At 43.6% G+C, this 21928-nt stretch overlaps 1 protein-coding gene across 1 annotated transcript in view; it reads right to left on the bottom strand.

Annotated features, from left to right (window-relative positions):
• The window catches only part of LOC124795855 (major facilitator superfamily domain-containing protein 6), a 416563-nt gene that overhangs the window by 75757 nt on the left and 318878 nt on the right, over positions 1–21928 (bottom strand). Inside the window, exons 9-11 of the mRNA XM_047259937.1 lie at positions 12353–12466; positions 12160–12256; positions 6222–6383 (exon numbers count right to left, since the gene is read on the bottom strand). Of these exons, the coding sequence (XP_047115893.1) occupies positions 6222–6383; positions 12160–12256; positions 12353–12466 (373 nt within the window). The remainder of the gene's footprint in view (positions 1–6221; positions 6384–12159; positions 12257–12352; positions 12467–21928) is intronic.

The raw sequence follows: 21928 nt of genomic DNA, 5'->3' as shown, positions 1-21928 counted from the left end.
CAATCTACCCATCTACTACATTAAGTGTCTCGTTTCCTAATCTAATTCCTTCAGCATCACCTGATTAGTTACACTACACTTCATTATCTTTTCTTTTTTTGCTTTTGTTGATGATTATTTTATATCTTTTTTCAAGACACTGATAGAAGCATGTTCTTTCTCGGAAGTCGGCAATTTTGTACCTCAGCGCGCACTTGAAACAAGTTCCTCCTCCGCACAGAGGCAGAAGTATTGACAATGGACGAGACGACGAGACCAGAACGGAGAAGAGTAGGAGTGTCGTCCTTGCGTTATAGTTCTGCCGTACTCATCACTCTTTTCGTAAATCAGCGCAAGGTCACCACTCGATCCATCCCAAATCGATTGCTTCAGATGAAAATTGCTTTGTAAACTATAATCTTTCTACATCATAAAAAATGGTTCTAATATAACTTAGCAGACATTTTCGATCACTAAATAAAATTGCTTGAAACTGTCCAATCTTTTCCACTTTGATCTTTTTACTGGTATTTAGTTTTTCAGGTTTCGTCGTGTGGTTCAAGTTTCCGTATATCATTTCTATTTTCAAAAATTTTCCCCAATTCAACTAAGAAGTATTGGAAGTCGGAGCCAACTCTTACTCGCAGTGACATAGTATGTTTTGTGAGGGACAGCTTGCGGAAGGTAATCCTACAGAGGTTGACGTTAGAGCACTGAAGATCTTAATTTTAAGAATTCTTCAAGAAAGCTTTTGAAACAATTGATGCAGTTCAGTCGAAGCATGATGTCAAATACCTCGCTTCTGATAACTGGTTCCACTCAAAAGGCGATATTTTAATTCCCGCTAATTTCAAATTATCCGGACAACCTTGTCTAGCAGTAAAGTGCGTTCCTGGAAAGGGGAGAGGTCGTGAGATCGAACCCCGGTCGGACCGTGAAAATTTTCAGCTTGTCCTTTAATGTATCCATCACCTGTCAACGATGTGAGGAGTCGCAAGGAACAACAGGTGTCTCGAATTTCGCTTTAAGCTGTACATCCCCTTTCCTCAGTAGGATAGCTCTGGTAGATTAGGGACACGCAAGTCGCCGAAGAAAAGGCCAATTCGAAGTTTTGCACCCGGCCTTTGAGTAACACGAAATCAATTGAAACATCGATAGAGATACGTCGATAATTGTTGTAATACTTCGCCTAGACAAAATCCAATGTTAGTTTCATAACCTTCTAATCAAATGCAATCGTTTGGTAGATATCACAGTAACATTCTGTGTGAATTTTATTTTAGTATTTTTAGTGACTTTTGTTTTTATATGTTTTTAGCTCCCCTTCCAAACCCACCCCCCCCCCCCCCCCCAGTTCCAGCCCAGTTCAGTCGATCTGCATCCGAACAGAACCACCAATTTGTGACGGTCTCTTAAAACCATATGGATGCACTAATTATCTGTGTAACTGGCCATCAGCATAGCTTATTTAAACTTAATTTGATTCTTAAGGGACATTGTAATGCTGGCGTAGAACTTGTCTGAAGCCAAAAGAACAACGTCAGAAGGCATTAGGATAAAATAACCAGTAGCAGTAGTGCGGAGAATCTTGACACGCTATTGACGAGTCTTGCAAGCAGACGCTTTGGCAGCTACAGATTTGCGTATTTTTCAAGATGGCTCTGGCTCCGAGCACTATGCGACTTAACTTCTGAGGTCATCAGTCGCCTAGAACTTAGAACTAATTAAACCTAACTAACCTAAGGACATCACACACATCCATGCTCGAGGTAGGATTCGAACCTGCGACCGTAGCGGTCGCTCGGTTCCAGACTATAGCGCCTAGAACCGCACTGCCACTCCGGCCGGCTTTTAAGATGGCCCTCTACTGTTTTCGCCTAGGGTGGACGTGGCAACACTGATGCAGCGAGATAGTTGAGTGTATCTTACTAATGGTAGTGTTTTTATTTTTGAAGCCAAATAAACAAATATTGCCGCGCGGAGTATCCGCGCTGTCTTGGACGCCTTGTCACGGGTCACGAGTCTCTCCCCGTCGGAAGTTCGAGTCCTCCCTCGGGCATGGCTGTATGTCTTGTCCTTAGCGTAAGTTAGTATAAGTTAGATTAAGTAGTGTGTAAGCGTATTGACCGATGACCTCAGTGGTTTGGTCCCGTAAGACCTTACCACCACCATAAACAAATATTACACAAAGTTTGTGTTTGTCATTCGGGTAATTTCATGAAAATTGGAGTTTTTACTACGACTGAAACATATTCTGTTTCTTGATTTAGTGTCAAATTAACACAACTCGCATCACCAAACCTTCGCTGTATATTGTTCATGTTCAGGTATATCTGTTGTTTTTTTTTCATTTTAATACTTCAGTGTCAATTGCGCAAATGTTACAAGCGTAACCATGGCCTGATCCATTTATGAAGTTGAAAATTACCTCAATCAAGTAACGAAGCCAAGGACCTGCAACCCTGGACAACCAACAACTACAAGGTAGGTATTCTTGCGAAGTACTTAACAGCAGCCAGCCACTGTGAGTAATGCTGGTTATTTACATAAATAGCGCCGTTACCGGTTTAGAACCGACAGGCTCATGTTCAGACGGCTGTTCACGCTTAGATTACATCTGTTATTGATTACATACGAGGGGTGTTCAATAAGTAATGCAACACATTTATCTCTGAGACAATTGCACTTGAAAAAATGTGGCATTTTTGGGGGACATAGTGGAATATTTCCGCTTCAGCTCTTTCATGAAGTTTCGATAGGTGGTGGCGCTATACGTAGCCTTCAAAATGGCGTCTGTAACGCAGGTGCAGTCCAAGCAGTCTCTTTCGACGGAAAACCAGAGCATCGGGAATATTCATAGGCGCTTGCAGAATGCCTACAGGGACCTGGTAGCGAACAAAAGCGCGGTGAGTCGGTGAGCAAGGCGTCTGCCATCGTCGCAACAAGGCCGCGCAAACCTGTCCGGCGTCCCGCGTGCCTGCCGGCCGCACACAGCTGTGACTCCTGCAATGCTGGGGCATGCGAACACTCTCGTCGGAGGTGGTCGACGGATCACAATCAAACACGTCGTTGCTCAACAGGAGGTCTCTGTTGGTTGTGTAGACGCACTCGTCCACCTGTTACGGTGCTCAAAGGGGTGGCCCGCTAGATTTCTTGTCGCCCAACAGAACAACATACACTGAGGCGACAAAAGTCACAGGATAGCGATATGTACGTATACAGCTGGCGGTAGTGTCGCGTACAGAAGATATACAAGGGTGGTGCCTTAGGGAAGCTGTCATTTGTATTCAGTCAATTCATGTGAAAAGACTTCTGATGTGATAATGGCAACACGAGGGAAATTAACAGACTCTGCACGCGGAATGGTAGTTGGGGCTAGACGCATGAGACATTCCATTTCGTTAGGGAATTAAATAGTCCGGGATCCACAGTGTCAAGAGTGTGCCGAAAATACCAAATTTCTGGTATTACCTTTTACCACGGGCAACGCAGTGGCCGACCGAGGACCTTTACTTGACGACTAATAGCAGCGGCGTTTGCGTCAGTGCTAAAAGACGAGGAACATTAAATGAAATAACCGCAGAAATCAGTGTGGAATGTACGACGAACGTATCAGCTAGGACGATGCTGCGTAATTAGGCATTAATAGGCTGTGGCGGCAGTTGGCCGACGCGAGTGCATTTGCTAATAGCACGACATCGCCTGAAACGCCTCTCCTGGTCTCTTGACCATATCGGTTGGATCCTCGACGAATGGAACACGGTGGCCTGATCAGATGAGTCCAGATTTCAGCTGGTAAGAACTGACGGTAAGGCTCGAGTGTGGTACACACCTCAAGCAGCCATGGACTCAAGTTCTCAACAAGACATTGTGGAAGCTGCTGGTGGATTCATAATGGTGTGGGCTGTATTTAATGGAATTGTCTTGGTCCTCTGGTTCAGCTGAACCAACCATTGACTGCTGATGGTTATGTTCGGCTGCGTGGAGACCATTTGCATCCCTTCATGGACTTCACGTTCCCAAAAGAACGATGGGATTTTTATGGATGACAACGCGCCACGTCACCGGGCCACAATTGTTCACGATTGGTTAGAAGAACATTCTGAAGTATTCGAGTGCATGATCTGGCCACCCAGGTCCCCCAATACGAACCGATTCGAAAATTTATGGGGCATAATCGAATGGTCAATTCGTGTTCAAAATTCTACACCAGCAACATTTTTAGAATTATGGACGCGTATAGAGGCAGCATGGCTCAATATTTCTCAAGAGGACTTCCAACACCTTGCTGAGTCCGTGCTACGTCGGGGTGCCACTCTTCGCCGGGCAAAATGAGATCCGACACGATATTAGAAAGTATCCCAAGACTCTTTTCACCTCTCTGTAAAGAGCAACGAAGGGGCGTCTGTGCGGAATCGCTCGCATGTTACGAGGCTGATCGTAAAAAAATTTAATCGAAAATCAGCACAGACGATGAAACACGAGTTCATCACTTCGAACCAGAAACAAAACGGCAATCCGTGCAGTGGCGCCACACCACCTTGTCTCCGAAGAAACAGATCAGAGCCGCACCCTCAGCCGGTAATACCATGGCGACTGTCTTCTGGGACTCTGGAGGGGTTCTTCTGTTTCATGTCCTTATTCATGGTGCAACGATCAGCTCTGAAGTGTAATGTGCTTAGAAAATTGTAGAAACGACTTCATCGTGTTTGTCGCCACAAAAATTCAAACGAACTTTTCCTTCCCCATAACAGTACAAGGCCTCACACAAGTCTGCGTACCCGAGAGGTGCTTACATAACTTCATTGGACTGTTGTATCTCATCAACCGTACAGCCCAGATCTCGCTCCTTCCGACTTCCATCTGTTTGGCCCTATGAAGGAGACACTCCACGGGAACCAGTACGTGCATGATGGGCCGGTTAAAGATGCTTCTACATCTGCATCTGCATGGATACTCTGCAAATCACATTCAAGTGCCTGGCAGAGGGTTCATCGAACCACCTTCACAATTCTCTATTATTCCAATCTCGTATAGCGCGCGGAGAGAATGAACACCTATATCTTTCCGTACGAGCTCTGATTTCCTTTATTTTATCGTGGTGATCGTTCCACCCTATGTAGGTCGGTGTCAACAAAATATTTTCGCATTTGGAGGAGAAAGTTGGTGATTGGAATTTCGTGAGAAGATTCCGTCGCAACGAAAAACGCCTTTCTTTTAATGATTTCCAGCCCAAATCCTGTATCATTTCTGTGACACTTTCTCCCATATTTCGCGATAATACAAAACGTGCTGTCTTTCTTTGAACTTTGCCGGCCGGAGTGGCGAGCGGTTCTAGGCGCTACAGTCTGGAACCGCGCGACCTCTACGATCGCAGGTTCGAATCCTGCCTCGTGCATGGATGTGTGTGATGTCCTTAGGTTAGTTAGGTTTAAGTAGTTCTAAGTTCTAGGGGACTGATGACCTCAGAAGTTAAGTCCCATAGTGCTCAGAGCCATTTGAACGACTTTTTTTTTCTTTGAACTTTTTCGATGTACTCAGTCAGTCCTATCTGGTAAGGACCCCAAGGCGTGCAGCAGTATTCTAAAAGAAGACGGACAAGCGTAGTCTAGGCAGTCTCCTTAGTAGGTCTGTTACATTTTCCAAGTGTCCTGCCAATAAAACGCAGCCTTTGGTTAGCCTTCCCCACAACATTTTCTTTCCAATTTTAGTTGTTTACTGGCGTTGCCCCCGATGTCGACCAGTAGAGTGGTACCATGCGAGCATACAGGTCGTGTTTTGTAGCCAAAATAGTGGGGAATTATATGGTGTAGTGGGATCCTGTATAAACCAACCTGCTTTCAGAAAAAAAGTGTTGCATTCCTTATTGGACGCGCCTCGTAATTGCAGCTGTTTTTTCCCGGTTTGTGGCAAATGTCCGTTGAGCACCACCACCCACAAGGGGAAAGAACAGCCGACAACTAATGTAAACAACAGATGTACTCTAAATGAAAAAGAGAGTCTGAAGATGAACCTGTCAGTTCGAAACAGGTAACGGCGCAATTTTTGTTAATAAATAGCGTTATTGACAATGGCTCGTTGCTGTTTTCTTCTTTGCAAAGAATCTGTATGTGTCTTGTACACAGCCATGATCTCAAAATGTTAGCTTTCGACAAAAATCACAAGACTAGTACATCCATGGAAGTTGTAGATTTGAGAATCTGCTCGCCAGACAGAATGCTACAGGTAGAGGCAATACTGACCGAAGTAGTTGACGAAGATGCCGCCGATGACGGCGCCGCAGCCGCGGCCCAGCCCGTGGTGGATGCCCTGCAGAACGCCCTGGGCGGAGCTGCGCAGCTCCTGCGGCGTGTTGTGCGCGATGTACGAGCAGCACGCCGCCCACACCGCCGCGTGCGTGATGCCTACGGCAGGGCGCGACAAGGCACTTCACAAACCAGCAGCACCACGGAGGCAACTTGTGGAACACTACTGCAAGTTTACGTCCTGTTCGAACGTAAGCTCACATCTCACCTATGGAATTCTTTACTGGGTATCAAATGCGCAAAACATGAACATAGTTCTCACACTACAGAGAAGGGTCAAACTAGATTAAAAATACTCCTATCATAGCACAAAAAAGACGAATTTCCTAGACAGAGTGAGGGATGTGCACTACTGGCCATTAAAATTGCTACACCAAGAAGAAATGCAGATGATAAACGGGTATTCATTGGACAAATATATTATACTAGAACTGACATGTGATTACATTTTCACGCAGTTTGGGTACATAGATCCTGACAAATCAGTACCAAGAACGACTACCTCTGGCCGTAATAACGGCCTTGATGTGCCTGGGCATTGAGTCAAACAGAGCTTGGATGGCGTGTACAGGTACAGCTTCTACACGATACCACAATTCATCAAGAGTAATGATTGGCGTATTGTGACGACCCAGTTGCTCGGCCACCATTGACCAGACGTTTTCAGTTGGTAAGAGATCTGGAGAAATTGCTGGCCAGGGCAGCAGTCGTACATTTTCTGTGTCCAGAAAGGCCCGTACAGGACCTGCAACATGCGGTCATGCATTATCCTGCTGAAATGTAAGGTTTCGCAGGGATCGAATTAAGGGTAGAGCCACGGGTCGTAACACATCTGAAATGTAACGTCCACTGTTCAAAGTGCCGTCAATGCGAACAAGAGGTGACTGAGACGTGTAACCAATGGCACCCCATACCATCACGCCGGGTGATAGGCCAGTATGGCGATGACGAATACACGCTTCCAATGTGCGTTCACCGCGATGTCCCCAAACACGGATGCGACCATCATGATGCTTTAAACAGAACCTGGATTCATCCGAAAAAATGATGTTTTGCCATTCGTGCACCCAGGTTCGTCGTTGAGTATACCATCGCAGGCGCTCCAGTCTGTGATGCAGCGTCAAGGGTAACTGCAGCCATGATCTCCGAACTGACAGTCCATGCTACTTGCAAACGTCGTCGAACAGTTCGTGCAGATGGTTGTCTTGCAAACGTTCCCATCTCTTGACTCAGGGATCGAGACGTGGCTGCACGATCCGTTACAGCCATGCGAATATGATGCCTGTCATCTTGACTGCTAGTGATACGAGGCCGTTGGGATCCAGCACGGCGTTCCGTATTACCCTCCTGAACCCACCGATTCCATATTCTGCTAACAGTCATTGGATAGTAGCAATGTCGCGATACGATAAACCGCAATCGCGATAGGCTACAATCCGACCTTTATCAAAGTCGGAAAGGTGATCGTTCGCATTTTTCCTCCTTACACGAGGCATCACAACAACGTTTCACCAGGCAACGCCGGTCAACTGCTGTTTGTGTATGAGAAATCGGTTGGAAACTTTCCTCGTGTCAGCACGTTGTAGGTGTCGCCACCGGCGCCAACCTTGTGGGAATACTCTGAAAAGGTAATCATTTGCATATCACAGCATCTTCTTCCCATCGGTTAAATTTCGCGTCTGTAGCACGTGGTGTAGCTATTTTAATGGCCAGTAGTGTAAAAGAGGGGAACTAGCTTTTCGACTTATCTGCAGCTTCAAAGACGTTTAAATCAAATTATCTTGACGTATTCCCGCTTTTTCACTTGATAGTATTAGTATTCATGTCATGTAACATAATGCACCGTGTCAAGTAAAGTAACATGATACTTGATGTCATGTCATATAAAATGACCCATGCCACCATCTCACGTTTCCTATGGCCGGCAAATCTTCTGGATCTTGCCGCAGAATCAGGGACTTTACCCTAGAAATTGCAAGATGCTGTTATGCCAACACCTTGCAGCTGAGAGAGCTCTATCCACTGGAGAAGTAGGGTTATCTCGTGAAAAAGCGCGAATATGTCACAATGTTTTGATTTAAATGTCTTTGCAATTGCCAGATAAGTCGTAAAGCCAGTTCTCTTCTCTTATATCCCTTGACATAACATTGCCACAGCTTGGCAACCGATGCAGATTTTTATTGACTCGTGCGACGACTGATACGGTATGTTTTTCATTGTCTTTTGAACCACGTTGCTTACACCGTAGCAACGGATAAAGCTTTCACAAAACAACAGAACGACCATTAATTACATTTATTTGTCTATCTTCTTACAAAATTTGAACTAATTCGCTCAAGTTTGAAACATAGAAATGGCGCGCGTAAAAATACTTACAAAAAACGTGTTTGTTGCACGTAAAATCCGAATGACGCTTGATTTTTGAAACTGAGTTTTCAGTTTTATCGTAAGAATGGACATTTAATTTGTTTCATCGCCTTTAAACGGTTTTTCAGTTCACGCAAGAGCGAATTTAGTTTGCTACATTTAGCTCGGCTTTAAACCGTCGTATCTCGACAATGGATAAAAATTATTGGAAAAAAAAATTTCGTTTTGACTTTATCAAATTATCTACCTTCGTGCAAAGTTTGAACCGATTCGTATTAGTTTAAAGTATACAAGCGGCGCGCTTCAAAAACCTCCCAGAAAAATATGTTTTTTTCATGTAAAATCCAACTAAGCAAGATTTTTTCAAATTATTAAAAATTTATCTTAAAAAAATTATCTTAGACCGAGGTCCCATACACCAGTGGACAAAATTTTAACCACCAGTCTTACTCCAGTCCGGAGTTATTTAAGAGAGAGTGTTTTTGCACGTAAAATCCGAACGTGGTTGGCTCTTTTTGCACGTAAAATTTGAACGCTGCTCATACAAATGGTGCCATTAGCTTAGCATTAATTTAAGCCAAATGAAAATCTTTTGCAAAAGGTATTAATTGATTCGCATAATCGTTCAAACCACGATTATTATACTGTAACATAGCTGCAGTAAGACAGATGTTCGAATTGCTATACAAACTGCCGCTGCTCGCGACTAAACCAAAAACTTTCTACTCATGGTACCTGGCTCAAATAAAAACCGAGAACCAAGATCACTACCCTCCCCCAAAACCGCGATTCTGTGAGACACCTTTTGCTACATATTTTTTAGGGCTTATTGTAAATATCTGTTCGAAGCATCGGCGATTTTAACTACACTGTGTGGTACTTTCACCGATTCGTTACGCCTGGACTTAACGTGTAGCAACAAAGGTAAAATATAAACCTCCAAACAGAAGTTTCTGTAAAGAAAAAAAAAATTGTACAATGATCTACGCAAGGAGATTAAGGATTTTAGTAAAACACACTTATTTAAAAATACAGTAAAAAAGTACCTGGTAGGTAATAGATTATATAACTGAATGATTACTCAGATAATAGAGAGTGGGTGCTGCGTAAATAATAATAATAAAACCTTGCTGCCACTTCAAAAAACACTCGCACTATCGTCATCTACATGATTACTCTGCAATTCACACTTATGTGTTTCGCACATGTTTCATAGAACCACTTTTATACTACTCCTCGAGCGCTCCGCTTATAGAGCTAAGTTTTCCCCACAACCTTAGATATTTTTTATTTTATTACGACGGTCATTTTTTCTGATGTAGGCGAGGATTAACAAAATAATTAGGCATTCGCTGAAGAATCTTGGTGATTGAATTTCACTAAGAGATCCAGCTACAATGAAATGAGTCCTTATTTTGATGATTACCACCCCACCTAGCATTCCGTATCTGTGACTCTCACTCCCCTATTTCACAATAGCATAAAACGAGCTGTCCTTTGAACTTTTCCAGTGTCCTCTGTCAATCCTATCTGGTAAGGGTCCCACACAGCGCAGCAGTACTCAAGAAGATTACGGACAAGTGTAGTGTAGGCAGTCCCTGTAATACAAGTATTAATCTTTTCTGGATATCTTCAGTCCTAAAGCTCTACAATGTTAATACTAAGTAATACCTCTTTCCGATCTGAACATTTCACTCTTGATGGGGGCATGCTACTCAAAATGAAAACCAAATACCGTCACTATGGTCCTGCAGTCAGCTGATAAGTGACTGATAGCAAGAAATGAATAGACACTGTAGCACTGACTTTTCTCATTATTAAGTAAAGTCTGCAAAACACTGTTGTATGCGAGGGATAAACCTAGTGAGATTCCGCTGTTTTAAAAAAAGTTGCCTTGTGTTTTGGGAGGCTCGAGGCTCCAATCTTCATCCTGCCATTATGGTTTAGACCGTCCGTGGTTTCCGTAAGCCACTTCAGAAAAATGCCGCGATGGTTCCTACTACAAGACGAAGACCGACTACATGTGTTATCCCTCTCAAGCTAGATCGTAAGTATGTAAATTCTGTATATATGAACCATATTTATACTGAAGAGCCAAAGAAACTGGTACACATGCCTAATATCGTGTAGGGTCCCCGCGAGCTGACATGCAGGGTCCATGGATTCATTACGTTGCCCCAATACCCGTACACGTCCATCTGCTCTATAAAATTTGAAACGAGACTCGTCCGACCAGGCAACATGTTTCCAGTCATCGACAGTCTATTCTCGGTGCTGAAAGGCCCGGCGAGGCTAAAGCTTTGTGCCGTGCAGGCATCAAGGGTACACGAGTGGGCCTTCGGCTCCGAAAGCCCATATCGATGAGGTGTCGTTGAATCGTTCACACGTTGATACTTGTTGATGGCCCAGCACTGAAATCTGCAGCAATTTGCGGAAGGGTTGCACTTCTTTCACATTGAACGATTCTCTTCAGTCGTCGTTGGTCCCTTTCTTGCAGAATCTTTTTCCGGTCGCAACAACGTCGGAGATTTGATGTTTCACCGGATTCCTGACATTCACGGTAAATTCGTAAAATGGTCCTACAGAAAATCGCCACTTCATCGCTACCTCGGAGATGCTGTGTCTCATCCCTTGTGCGCCGACTATAACACCACGTTCAAACTCACTTAAATCTTGATAACCTGCCATCGTAGTTGCAGTAACCGATCTAACAACTGCGCCAGACACTTGTTGTCTTATATAGGCGATTGTCGACCGTAGCGCCGTATTCTGCATGTTTACATATCTCTGTATTTGAATACGCATGACTATACCAGTTTCTTTGGCGGTTCAGAATATATATAGCAAATATGAGACCGAATAAATTAAATAGTCATCTTGACTTGAAACACAGAATCTTGAACTTAACAAAATAACCTAAAACAATCGCGCTTGTAAAGTAACGTGGTCTTTCACTGTGTCTGTCAGAAGCCTCAAAGAATTATGACAAGTGTCCTTTAAATCTGAAGTGGCTCACAAATTGAATTTTTCAAGATAACGATCCCATAGGGAATGATGCTGTCAAATGAAATTTCCATAGTTACTAATCCACCCCTACTGATCTCAGAGAAGATGGAAAACAAGCATAGGCTGGTGCTTCTTTGTGCTAATTTCAATCCAAGTAAGGGAAATTGAGATCGGTATTAAGAGAAACAACAGAGTGTGGAGATTTTTACGCGACTGCAGGGGACTGCATGGAAAAGAAACATAGGAAATTCGAAGAAACATCGTAGTATTGTCGAAAACTAGTTGTACATTACTTGACACAACATTGTTTCATGGAAAGAGCAACAAGATTTTTGTATTGCCAGCAAGTGCAAATAGCAATTCCAACCACATCAGCTTACAAGATTTCTTTGTTATTTATGTTCGCATAAGACTACGGCATACGAATCTGACGACGTAATATATCAAGCATATTTTGCAAAAACTGTAAACTGTTAGACAAGAAAATCGTCGTGTTACTTACCCTGCATGAATTCGAACGGTAAAACCCACCAGGGAGTTGTCAGCCAAGAAATGTAAAGAAAGCGCAGAATATTCCCAACTAGGCCCAGGCACAGAACCTGTAAAAACAACAGTAGCAGTAGTAACGCTATTGTTAGTTTTGTTTTAACAATGACTTAATTTCGCATTAATTACAAGTATTCATACAATCTAACCTTAACGTGTCCAATTTGCTTTATCAGTCGAAAACTGAAGAAGTAGGCGAAGATCTCGGATATATGGTTTATAACTGATGCTACACCGAACAATGTTGGAGTTCCTCCATAATCCTGGAATCAAAAATTATATTAGCAAGCTGTCTGTGTTTGAGATAGTACGTCGGTGTATTTTAAACTAACCTGATTTTAAGCAGAAAAGAAGAAGTAATGTGCATTCCTATCTCTATACAACAGGATTTAAGCACGGGAAACAGCACGTGGAAAGTGACATTCCTAGCGCTGCTCACATTTACTGTGTCCATGAATTTCCTCAGCACTCTTCAATACACTAGTCGGGCAGTGAATACTTTTCATACTTTCAACCAAAGTTTGACGTATTTTTCAAAGACTCGCTATTTAAAGTACTTTCGTACAAAAAACGATTAGATGTTAAATCACAGTACTATGCAAGTTAACATAGACCACAAAGTTAGATTAATCAACCTGAGAATTTGTCATGGCACAAAGTGACATCATCTGCAGCGATCTGACGGGTGGCAATGTCTTGATCAACCTACTAAACCTAAACGGGTATTTGATTCAGCCGCAGGTACAAAAAATTAGAAGCAATTTCCCTGTGACAAACTGCATTATTGGAAGAACACATCCTTCCCACTCTCGTATCCCCTCCCCGCATAACATCGTTACTTTTTAACGTCAGAATATGCTGACACTGGCTACTGACGAACTAAACTGATGTCTACAACAATGCATCGGTTTCTGTGCAGTTACGCTAATAGAAAGGCACCTACATCACAGAGAATGGATTTCGGGAAACCCAGGTGTGATGACACTCCATATCGCTGCCGACTTTTTTCACATTTCTAAGTCAGCTTACTAATTACTGACTAATTAGGACCGTAACAAAGCTGGAATATTGTGTAAAGTGTCCAAAGAGTCACTATGTAAGTCACGCTATGCTTGTAAAGCATTTAACTATCAACACATGATCCGCAGTTGTCTGTCTCTCGATGGTAAAGAACATAGTAAAACACACGTACACAACTGATATCTGCTACGGATGATGTCGATGGCTTGCAAAGGTACTCAAGGGAAACGGGATCAATGGCGTACTTATAACAGCGTGCCAGAATTCCAGTCTAGATTCCAGTCTAGCATTATGAGACTTAACAACTGAGGTCATCAGTCCCCTACAACTTAGAACTACGTAAACCTAATTAACCTAAGGACATCACAGACATCCATGCCTGAGGCAAGATTCGAACCTGCGACCGTAGCGGTAACGCGGTTCCAGACTGAAGTGCCTAGAACCGCTCGGCCACAACGGCCGGCTGCCTCTTTGCAACAGAGCGTACGTCCCGCACCTTGGCGTATGTTAATTACAGATGTACGATCCACATATAACTAGCAGACTCACAAATATGGCGAAATTTAGATTCCATACTACAATGATGGCAGATATCCTAATGAAACCTTCATTTACGTCATCTGTGTCCTATATTTCACCCCTACGTACAAGTCAGGCATAAAGTAGCAGGTAAATGTAACAGATTACTTTTGAATGTGGGATGAATCACTGCTTGCGTAACAGCGTAAGAAACGAGGCAGAGCTTTGGCGACCTACTGTCATTGTTGTGATATAGCCGCATGTACGAAGTTTGTGCCTCACTGCCTGGCATAAAACCTCTGTGTAGCATTAAAACTACGGCTTACAACAGAAGACTTAAGAAAATTTCGGTTTTTACAGAGGTTCGGTTTTTGTATTGGAAACTGTCTCCGACAAGGAGACAGACCCAAAGGTACCGACCGACCGCTCTCTCATCTCCACCCGATAGGCGTCGCTGGATGCGGATATGGAGGGGCATGTGGTTAGCATACCGTTCTTCCAGCTGTTGTCAGTTTTAGCGACCAGAGCCGCTACTTTTCAACCAAGTAGCTCTTCAAGTGGTCTCACAAGGGCTGAGTGAATCCCGCTTGGCAACAGCGCTCGGCAGACCCGGACGGTCACCAATTTAAGTCAGCTCTAAATTAACGTTGAACTGACACATCGGCAGCAACACGTGGAGGCGCGGAGCTAGGTTGCCACGTCCTGCACAGAACACACGTGTAATCTCATACTCGTACGTTTCATTTAGCTCGCTCAAATTCGTAAACTATTCGATGTACGAAGATGGACATCACTGTCCTCTGGAAGAGGTGCACTACCTTCTCATTTTAGTTTTATTTGCGGCAGCAAATTTTTCATACGTTATACGGAAAAACTGTGCTGAGTGTAGAGGCGAACAGTGTGTCTGACATTCATTCTGGGATATAATCATGTCCTACAGACGAGTACGTACTTCTGTTCAACAGCTGCAGCCATTTGAACAGGGTTCCATTGTGGGCCTGCGGGAAGCGGGATAGGTACAATGTGTCGGTGGTACGTCTCTGCTTTCAGCAGTGGTCTGTGGAACATTTTCACACCTATACACCAGGTCCTGGCCATCTGTACAGTACACACGCACATCAAGATCGACTCAACGTGCGAGCAAAGGTGGCCAATCGAACATCATCAATGGACGAAATCCGGGCACATGTTGCACTTTCTATGTCATCAGGGAGCATTGGGAACCAACTGCTTGCAGCAGGATTTAGATCTCGTGTGCCGGGTCCAAGCTACCACTGCCGGCCGGAGTGGCCGAGCGGTTCTAGGCGCTACAGTCTGGAACCGCGCGACCGCTACGGTCGCAGGTTCGAATCCTGCCTCGGGCATGGATGTGTGTGATGTCCTTAGGTTAGCTAGGTTTAAGTAGTTCCAAGTTCTAGGGGACTGATGACCTCAGCAGTTAAGTCCCATAGTGCTCAGAGCCATTTGAACCATTTTAGCCAAGCTACCACTGACAACACGACACCGCCAAGCACTGATATTCTGGTGTCATGGAAGGGTTAACTGGAAAATCGAATGGCGCTCTGTTGTCTTCAGTAACAGGAGCGAGTTCTGTCTGTAGGAGACAAGACCTCCAGGCATCACCATCTCCACCTCCTGCATGGGGAACGGTGCCCATGGTCTCAGCTGTGTAGTCAAATTTCGTTGCGCGGTGGGGGCCATTGGTACCGGCTAAGTGGACTAAGTGGAGCACTATGGCCCATACAAAATTGATCAGTGGTGGGCCCCAGTTGTCTAGATGCAGCCTTGAAGAAAAATACAGCCTTGTTTGTATGCGAGTGATGGGCATACACGTGTATGGCGCAGGCCCGCTAACCTTCCTTTTCCAAAGTGTATTCGCCCACGACACACAGGTTCCATCCCAGACTTCATGGTGTGTGTGTGTGTGTGTGTGTGTGTGTGTGTGTGTGTGTGTGTGTGTGTGTGATTTTTTTTGGGGGGAGGGGGGGCACCAGTTACAACTCGCCGTCACATTTCGTGTATCTGAAGGGTAAGGTAATCAGTGCCCGGTACATTGCACAGGCTGTTATCGTTGTACTACTGTCATGTCTTCGACAGGAAGGTGATGTGATTTTCAGCAGGATAACGCACGTCCACATACGGTTGCTGCGACGCAACATGCTCTTCGTAGTATGCAGAGACTGACTCGGCCAGAAAGACCACCAGATCTCTCACCAGTTGTGCACGTTTGGGACAGGATGAAGTGAGAACTTACTCGTTCTCCCGTGCTTACAAGAAACATTGCCGTATTGGAAAAAAAGGCGCGGGACGGTCTACCATAGGATGCTATTCGTCATCTATACGGTCTCTTGCATACGAGAATACACGTCTGAATGGTCGTCAAAGGTGGGTATACTGTGTACTAATGTGACTGTTTGGCAACGTTTACTGTGGCACATTGGTTTAATTTGGTCTGAATTTGTCATCACATAATTCTACAACACTGAACTACCTGTCACCTCTCTTATGAAGAAAATGACTTTGTCCTTGAGGGTGCTGCAATTTTTTTCCAGGCAGTATATTATCATCTGGTCCAAATCGGAATTCTGTCGGAGATCTTTAACATGAGACAATGTGAGTTAAATGTGATGCATGATGCTGAGCTTGCGCGTGAAAACCTCAGCGTCTGCCTGTTTAGTTTGATTGTGATAAGCGGAGCGCTAAGTTTATAGTTAACCCCCTATTAAGTTTTCAGTTCAGAGTTTCTACTTACTGTAACATAAAAAATGTAAATGATTATTAATATCAGTGAAGAAAGTTATCATACTGGTTTAAAAGAACAGTGACACAGAATACACTTACCTCAGTTCTGGAGCAATTATCATGACAGCAGGGAGAGGAATTTCTTTTGTGCGCTTGAGACTAAGTTCCTGGCCGTGAGACGAACTTTCATTCGAACTCAGCTGGTGTTAACAGATATCTTATTAATAGCCATAAGTTACGAAAATATAATTTTGCTATACAGATACTTATACCGCAGACACCATTCATTCAGCAGGATTTCGTGATGACAGTGAAAAAATCTGTTGACACTGTCGTTTGAAGCTTCTCTCTCGTCGTCGTTAGTTAATCACGTGAACATTTCTTATAATGATTTTTTAAAAAAACTTTATTCTGCCATTCTTTTTCGATGATGTGCTGTTTATAACTGAATGCTTTCTTCTACTCTTCAGAGGTAAATCTAACAGCTTCGCTACTGAATACGTCGACAGCAGACAAAGTTTTTTTATTGCTGGCAATTTAACGTGTAATTTGAGTCATATCATTTCTGTTGGACCGTGGAGAAATATTAGATTCGTAATCTCCACTTTTTTAAACATATCATTTACGGGAGTTGAACAAAACGATGGAAACACCAAAAACGCAACACGTCACCATGCCTACTACGGTGGGGGAAACCGGTTGGCATTCAAAACAGGCTCGAAATGGATAATTACAGATCTTCTATGGGTTTCGAGGGAATATTACACCGTTCTTTCTGAAAAAAAGTGGCAAGTTGGGGGAACGGTGATCGAGGTGAGCTGCAACAACGCACCCTTCTCTAACAAAGTAGACCACAATGGGTCAATAATGCTGAGATATGTCGACCGTGATGACCAGGGTAGATACGGCAGTTCATCCTCGTGCTCAGGAAGCCACCATGAACGATGCGAACTGTGTGAACAGGGGACCTGTCGTCCTGGAACACAGCATTACAGTTGGGGAGGAAACATTGTAGCATTGGATGGACCTGATCAACGAAAATGGTCACATATTCCTTGGCCGGAATGTTTCCCTGCAGAGTGCCGATTGTGCCCATGGATTATCACAATATGCCTGCTTAAATGATCACCGAACCTTCGCCATGTTTTACTCCTGGGACGAAAACTCGGCTAGAAGTTGGAAAAAGTGAGAAACAAGATTCAGCCAACCAAATGGCGTTCTTCCATTGTTCCATGATCCATGAATTCGCGAGTGCGATATTCAGTTCTGCAGTGACTTTTGCAGCTGTTATTTCTTTATTTTTCGTCACAATCCTCTTCAATGATGGTCTGTCACGACCACTCGACAGACACTTTCGGCTGCATTACGACTTAGCGGATAATGTTTTTCTGCTTTCTCTGTATGCCATGTAAATCTTCGATACGGTGCCTTTTGGAGCACCAAACACTTCGGCTCCCTTATTAAGGAAGCACCAATCGTACGATCATCAACAATTTGTCCGCGTTTGAATTCGCTTAGTTCCAGCATAACTCACTCAGAACTACACAGGACACTGTTCTGACCACGGCTGACGCTTGCAACATGTTGAGGACATTGCAGAGGTGCCGTTAATGGTCAACAGCGCAACCTGTAGGATTGACTAGCACCTGCATTTATGTTCAAGCACGTATTTCTCGTGGTGTTTCCATATTTTTGTCGAATCCCTTTACTTTGAAGTTTCGACGCTGGAATCAATCATCCCCTGCTTTCGCTTTGCCATGGGAGGCTGCTTGTCAACAACAGCCAGATTAGGAGACTTATCAAGAACGTATTGTTTACGGTTTACGCACGTAATGCTCAAATCATTTCTTTCGATTGACATATTTCGGCAATCCCTTGCCAAGAGAGCGATGTCGGTCATTTCCTGTAAATAACATTTGAAGACCTTGCTTCTGTGATGACTGGGTGTTGTGTGATGTCCTTAGGTTAGTTAGGTTTAAGTAGTTCTAAGTTCTAGGGGACTGATGACCATAGATGTTAAGTCCCATAGTGCTCAGAGCCATTTGAACCATTTTTGAACCTTGCTTCTGCCATTGACTGGTTTCACTCAACACCCAACAAACAGCAGTAAAACAGATTAAATGCTAACCTCGTAAGAGTAAGAAATGAAAACAAAATTTCAGCGTGCAACGAACTATCTCAAACGTCAAAACCCGCCTGCAGCTGCATGAAGTATTGTAGTGCTGGGTGTGAATGCTGCCGCTACAGGTCTCGTGGGATTGGCTAAATGTTTGCCGTGCCTTCCTCGAGGGTCTCAACCCACTACTTTATTCAGCCCCAAATTCCCCTGAAATAGACCATGAGATCTGCGGTTCATTAAGAAACACACTGATGAGCCCAAACATTGTGGCCACTGCCCATCGCTAGACCGATTGACGTCTGCTGCCGTTGCGGGTACGTGACGCGGTAAGGAAAGTACACAGGGTGAAGAAAAAATGCCGTTCTTGGTCGTCGCCCGGCGATTCTTCATCCAGATTCAAAACAAAAGTTTACCAAGCAAACTCAGATCGGGTGCATTTTGAAAATACGTGTATGAAAACGACGAGCTGGCAACACTGACAGATCGCGCAGCACTTAAGGAATGTACTGCCGAATCAGCCGTCGTATCTCAATGAGTAGACTGTTGGGACATCAAACCAACATCCACCATGGAGCTGTGGCTCGAATACTCTTCAGGATTATTTTTTATTTTTTAAACTCCTGTCCCCTAGTTCTCGTCGTTTATAAGCGGGAGGACATTTTATACACAACAATACCTTATCTCATGACAGTGGGGTCCATTGAACTGCATGTATGTGTCGACTAACCGCGAAGTGCACAACCATAATTGGTCCTGTCAAATTCGTGTAGGACGACTTCCCGATAGAGTACACAGGCGATGAATATGTCGATGTGGTTTTGGTGCTGGGTGCAACCGATAACCACGCTGCTTCTGCTGCTGCTCTTGTGTATGCTGCACAGCACCCTCAAAGGCGCCCATCGCGATAAAAATATGTTTCGTCACCTGGAGTAATGTCTTCGGGAAATCGGTAATCTTCCTCCACAAGTGATGGACAGAGGTCATTCAAGGACAAAACATATTCCACAAACAAAGGACGTGATTCTTGAAAACGTTCACAGATCACCTCGGCGACGTACCCGCAATTTTGCAAGGCAGTTCCAGGTACCTCTAAGACTGATTGTTGAAGTGTTGCACAATGAAGAACTGCGTTCATAGCATTACGTGTTAATGCAACACTAGCGCCCAAAACACCGCATTCGACAAGTACAGTTTTGTGAATGGAATTTGTGCTAAGTTAAAGATAACGAACATTTTCTGATTATCGTGATATGGACTGACGAATCTAGCTTCACTCGTGAAGGTATTTTCAGCCTCCACAACAGCCGTTATGGATTGGACACAACTCACATGTGGCTTTCGCACGCTTTGGCATAAGACTTTGGGCTGGAAACGTAGCGAGAGTGGTTTTGGGCGCTTACCCATTGCCAGACAAGTTGAGTGCGCCCACACATAGCACGTTTCTTTGCAACACTTTGCCTGACGCATTAGAAAACGTTTCACTTGGTGTTCGGCGGCAGCTATGGTTTCAGCATGAGGGTGCACCGCCACACTTTACAGAAAATGTGGGTAACTATTTAACTGAAGCGTTTCCAGGGAAATGGACTGATCGTGGAGGTCCATTGTTCTGGCTTCCACGTTCCCGGAACTTAATGGACTAGATTTTTATTTGTGGGGACATTTAAGGAAACAAGTTTATAGTAAAGTACCCATGGATGTACACTACCTAATACTTCGCGTACATACCGTTTCGGCAATGGTGGCTGTATGTGTATTGCGTAGGGTCCAAAATGGTATGATTCAACGAATGGCGAAGTGTCCGCAAATGCAAGGTGGTCATTTGGAGCATCTCCAAAGTGAACGTTTGTTATGTGTACATACAGGGTGTGTAACACCAAAGCTCTAATGCTGTACTGATTTATTTTGCTTTTGTCTCATTTAATGTTACATTGCTGTGCTTCTGTAAATGTGTTTGATTGAACAGATAACACAAAATTGTATACTCCTTTCTTTGTACAAACTTTGACGTCATGTTTTGGTTCAATGCAAAGTAGTGTATCTGCAATTTATATTCTTTGTCCCATTTGGAGGGAACAAAACTTACTGTATATGATTGTAATTTTGTGTGAATAATTTTTGGTAGAAACGTCAATATGTGCAAATGTTCTGTTTTGTTTAAAATGATTGTTTACTGTTATGTAAACTGCTGATCCTCACTTAGGGTTCTTAGTTTATACGTAAAAGGTAGTGTGGTTCCCCTCGGGAACGGAACTGGGTAGCGCGCGCAAATTGTGGTTGGCCTAGGTGGAAAAGGTGGAACTGATAGTCAGTCGGAGACGAGCTACGAGTCGGAGACGAGCCACCAGTCCGTGCACTGCCATGTAAAAGATGCATATTGTGCTGATTTCGAGAGAGGCTTTTCCTGCTTCTTTCCAAGGCCTCGGATGGATGGATAAATAGCTGGAAATATTCTGGAATTTGTATCTATCATCGCCACCAAGAAATGACCGAGTCCAGCAATTCTGCCTGCAATCCCACCTACCAACATGCAGTTGCCACCACATTGCGCAATCATTGCAACGTAATACTATAATGATGTACAGTGAAGGATCAGCTTAATGGATGTGCTAATGTGCTGAAATATAAGGTAAGTTATATCTGAATTTATGTACCTACCTTGATTTTTCTCCTCATCATAACACCTCTCAGGGTCCTCTCCGTTTGAACTAAAGTGATTACCGAGTGTCCTTACTGAAAGTACATTAAAACCCAGTTTTCTAATTAATGCCTCTTGAACATAGTAAAGAGAAAGTTAAAGTTAATGTGGCAAGAGAGTGAGTTAAAGTTAATGATGCTTGCTGAAATAATTTTCCTAGTAAAACTGCTTATGAATGTGTTGTTGCCAACTTCAAAATTAAAAGTTGTTGTCTGTAGTAAATTCTAGAAGGTGAGTCACTTTCTTGCAATTTTGTTGACATTGTGTTTCGATGTAGGAAAAGTGAGAAAGCTGCAGTTGTGAAACGTGATATACTCTTGTTTGCTAAGTGTTTGTCTCGCTTGTGTATTAGAAGTACATATTAATAGTAATGTTATAAAGACCATTCACTTTGTGTAAGCCCAGAAAGTAATAGTGTGTTTCGGTAGCTGTTATAATTTTGCAAATAGTTTGTGCTGCTCCAACTGTTAGTTTCAATCTTACAGTAAACATCTGAGTGTGTCAGAGTTCATTGTACTCGCGTGTGGCCAAGTATAGGTTGTGTTTATCCGTTAAAATTACTAATAACTATTTTCTTGAAAAAGAATGTTAATCATTCTTTTGCCTAGTTAGGCTGGCGACCGTTTTCTT

Source organism: Schistocerca piceifrons, chromosome 4, assembly GCF_021461385.2.
Source record: "Schistocerca piceifrons isolate TAMUIC-IGC-003096 chromosome 4, iqSchPice1.1, whole genome shotgun sequence".
In the NCBI taxonomy this organism is placed as follows: domain Eukaryota; kingdom Metazoa; phylum Arthropoda; class Insecta; order Orthoptera; family Acrididae; genus Schistocerca; species Schistocerca piceifrons.
This window is presented reverse-complemented; position numbering and strand designations above follow the sequence as displayed.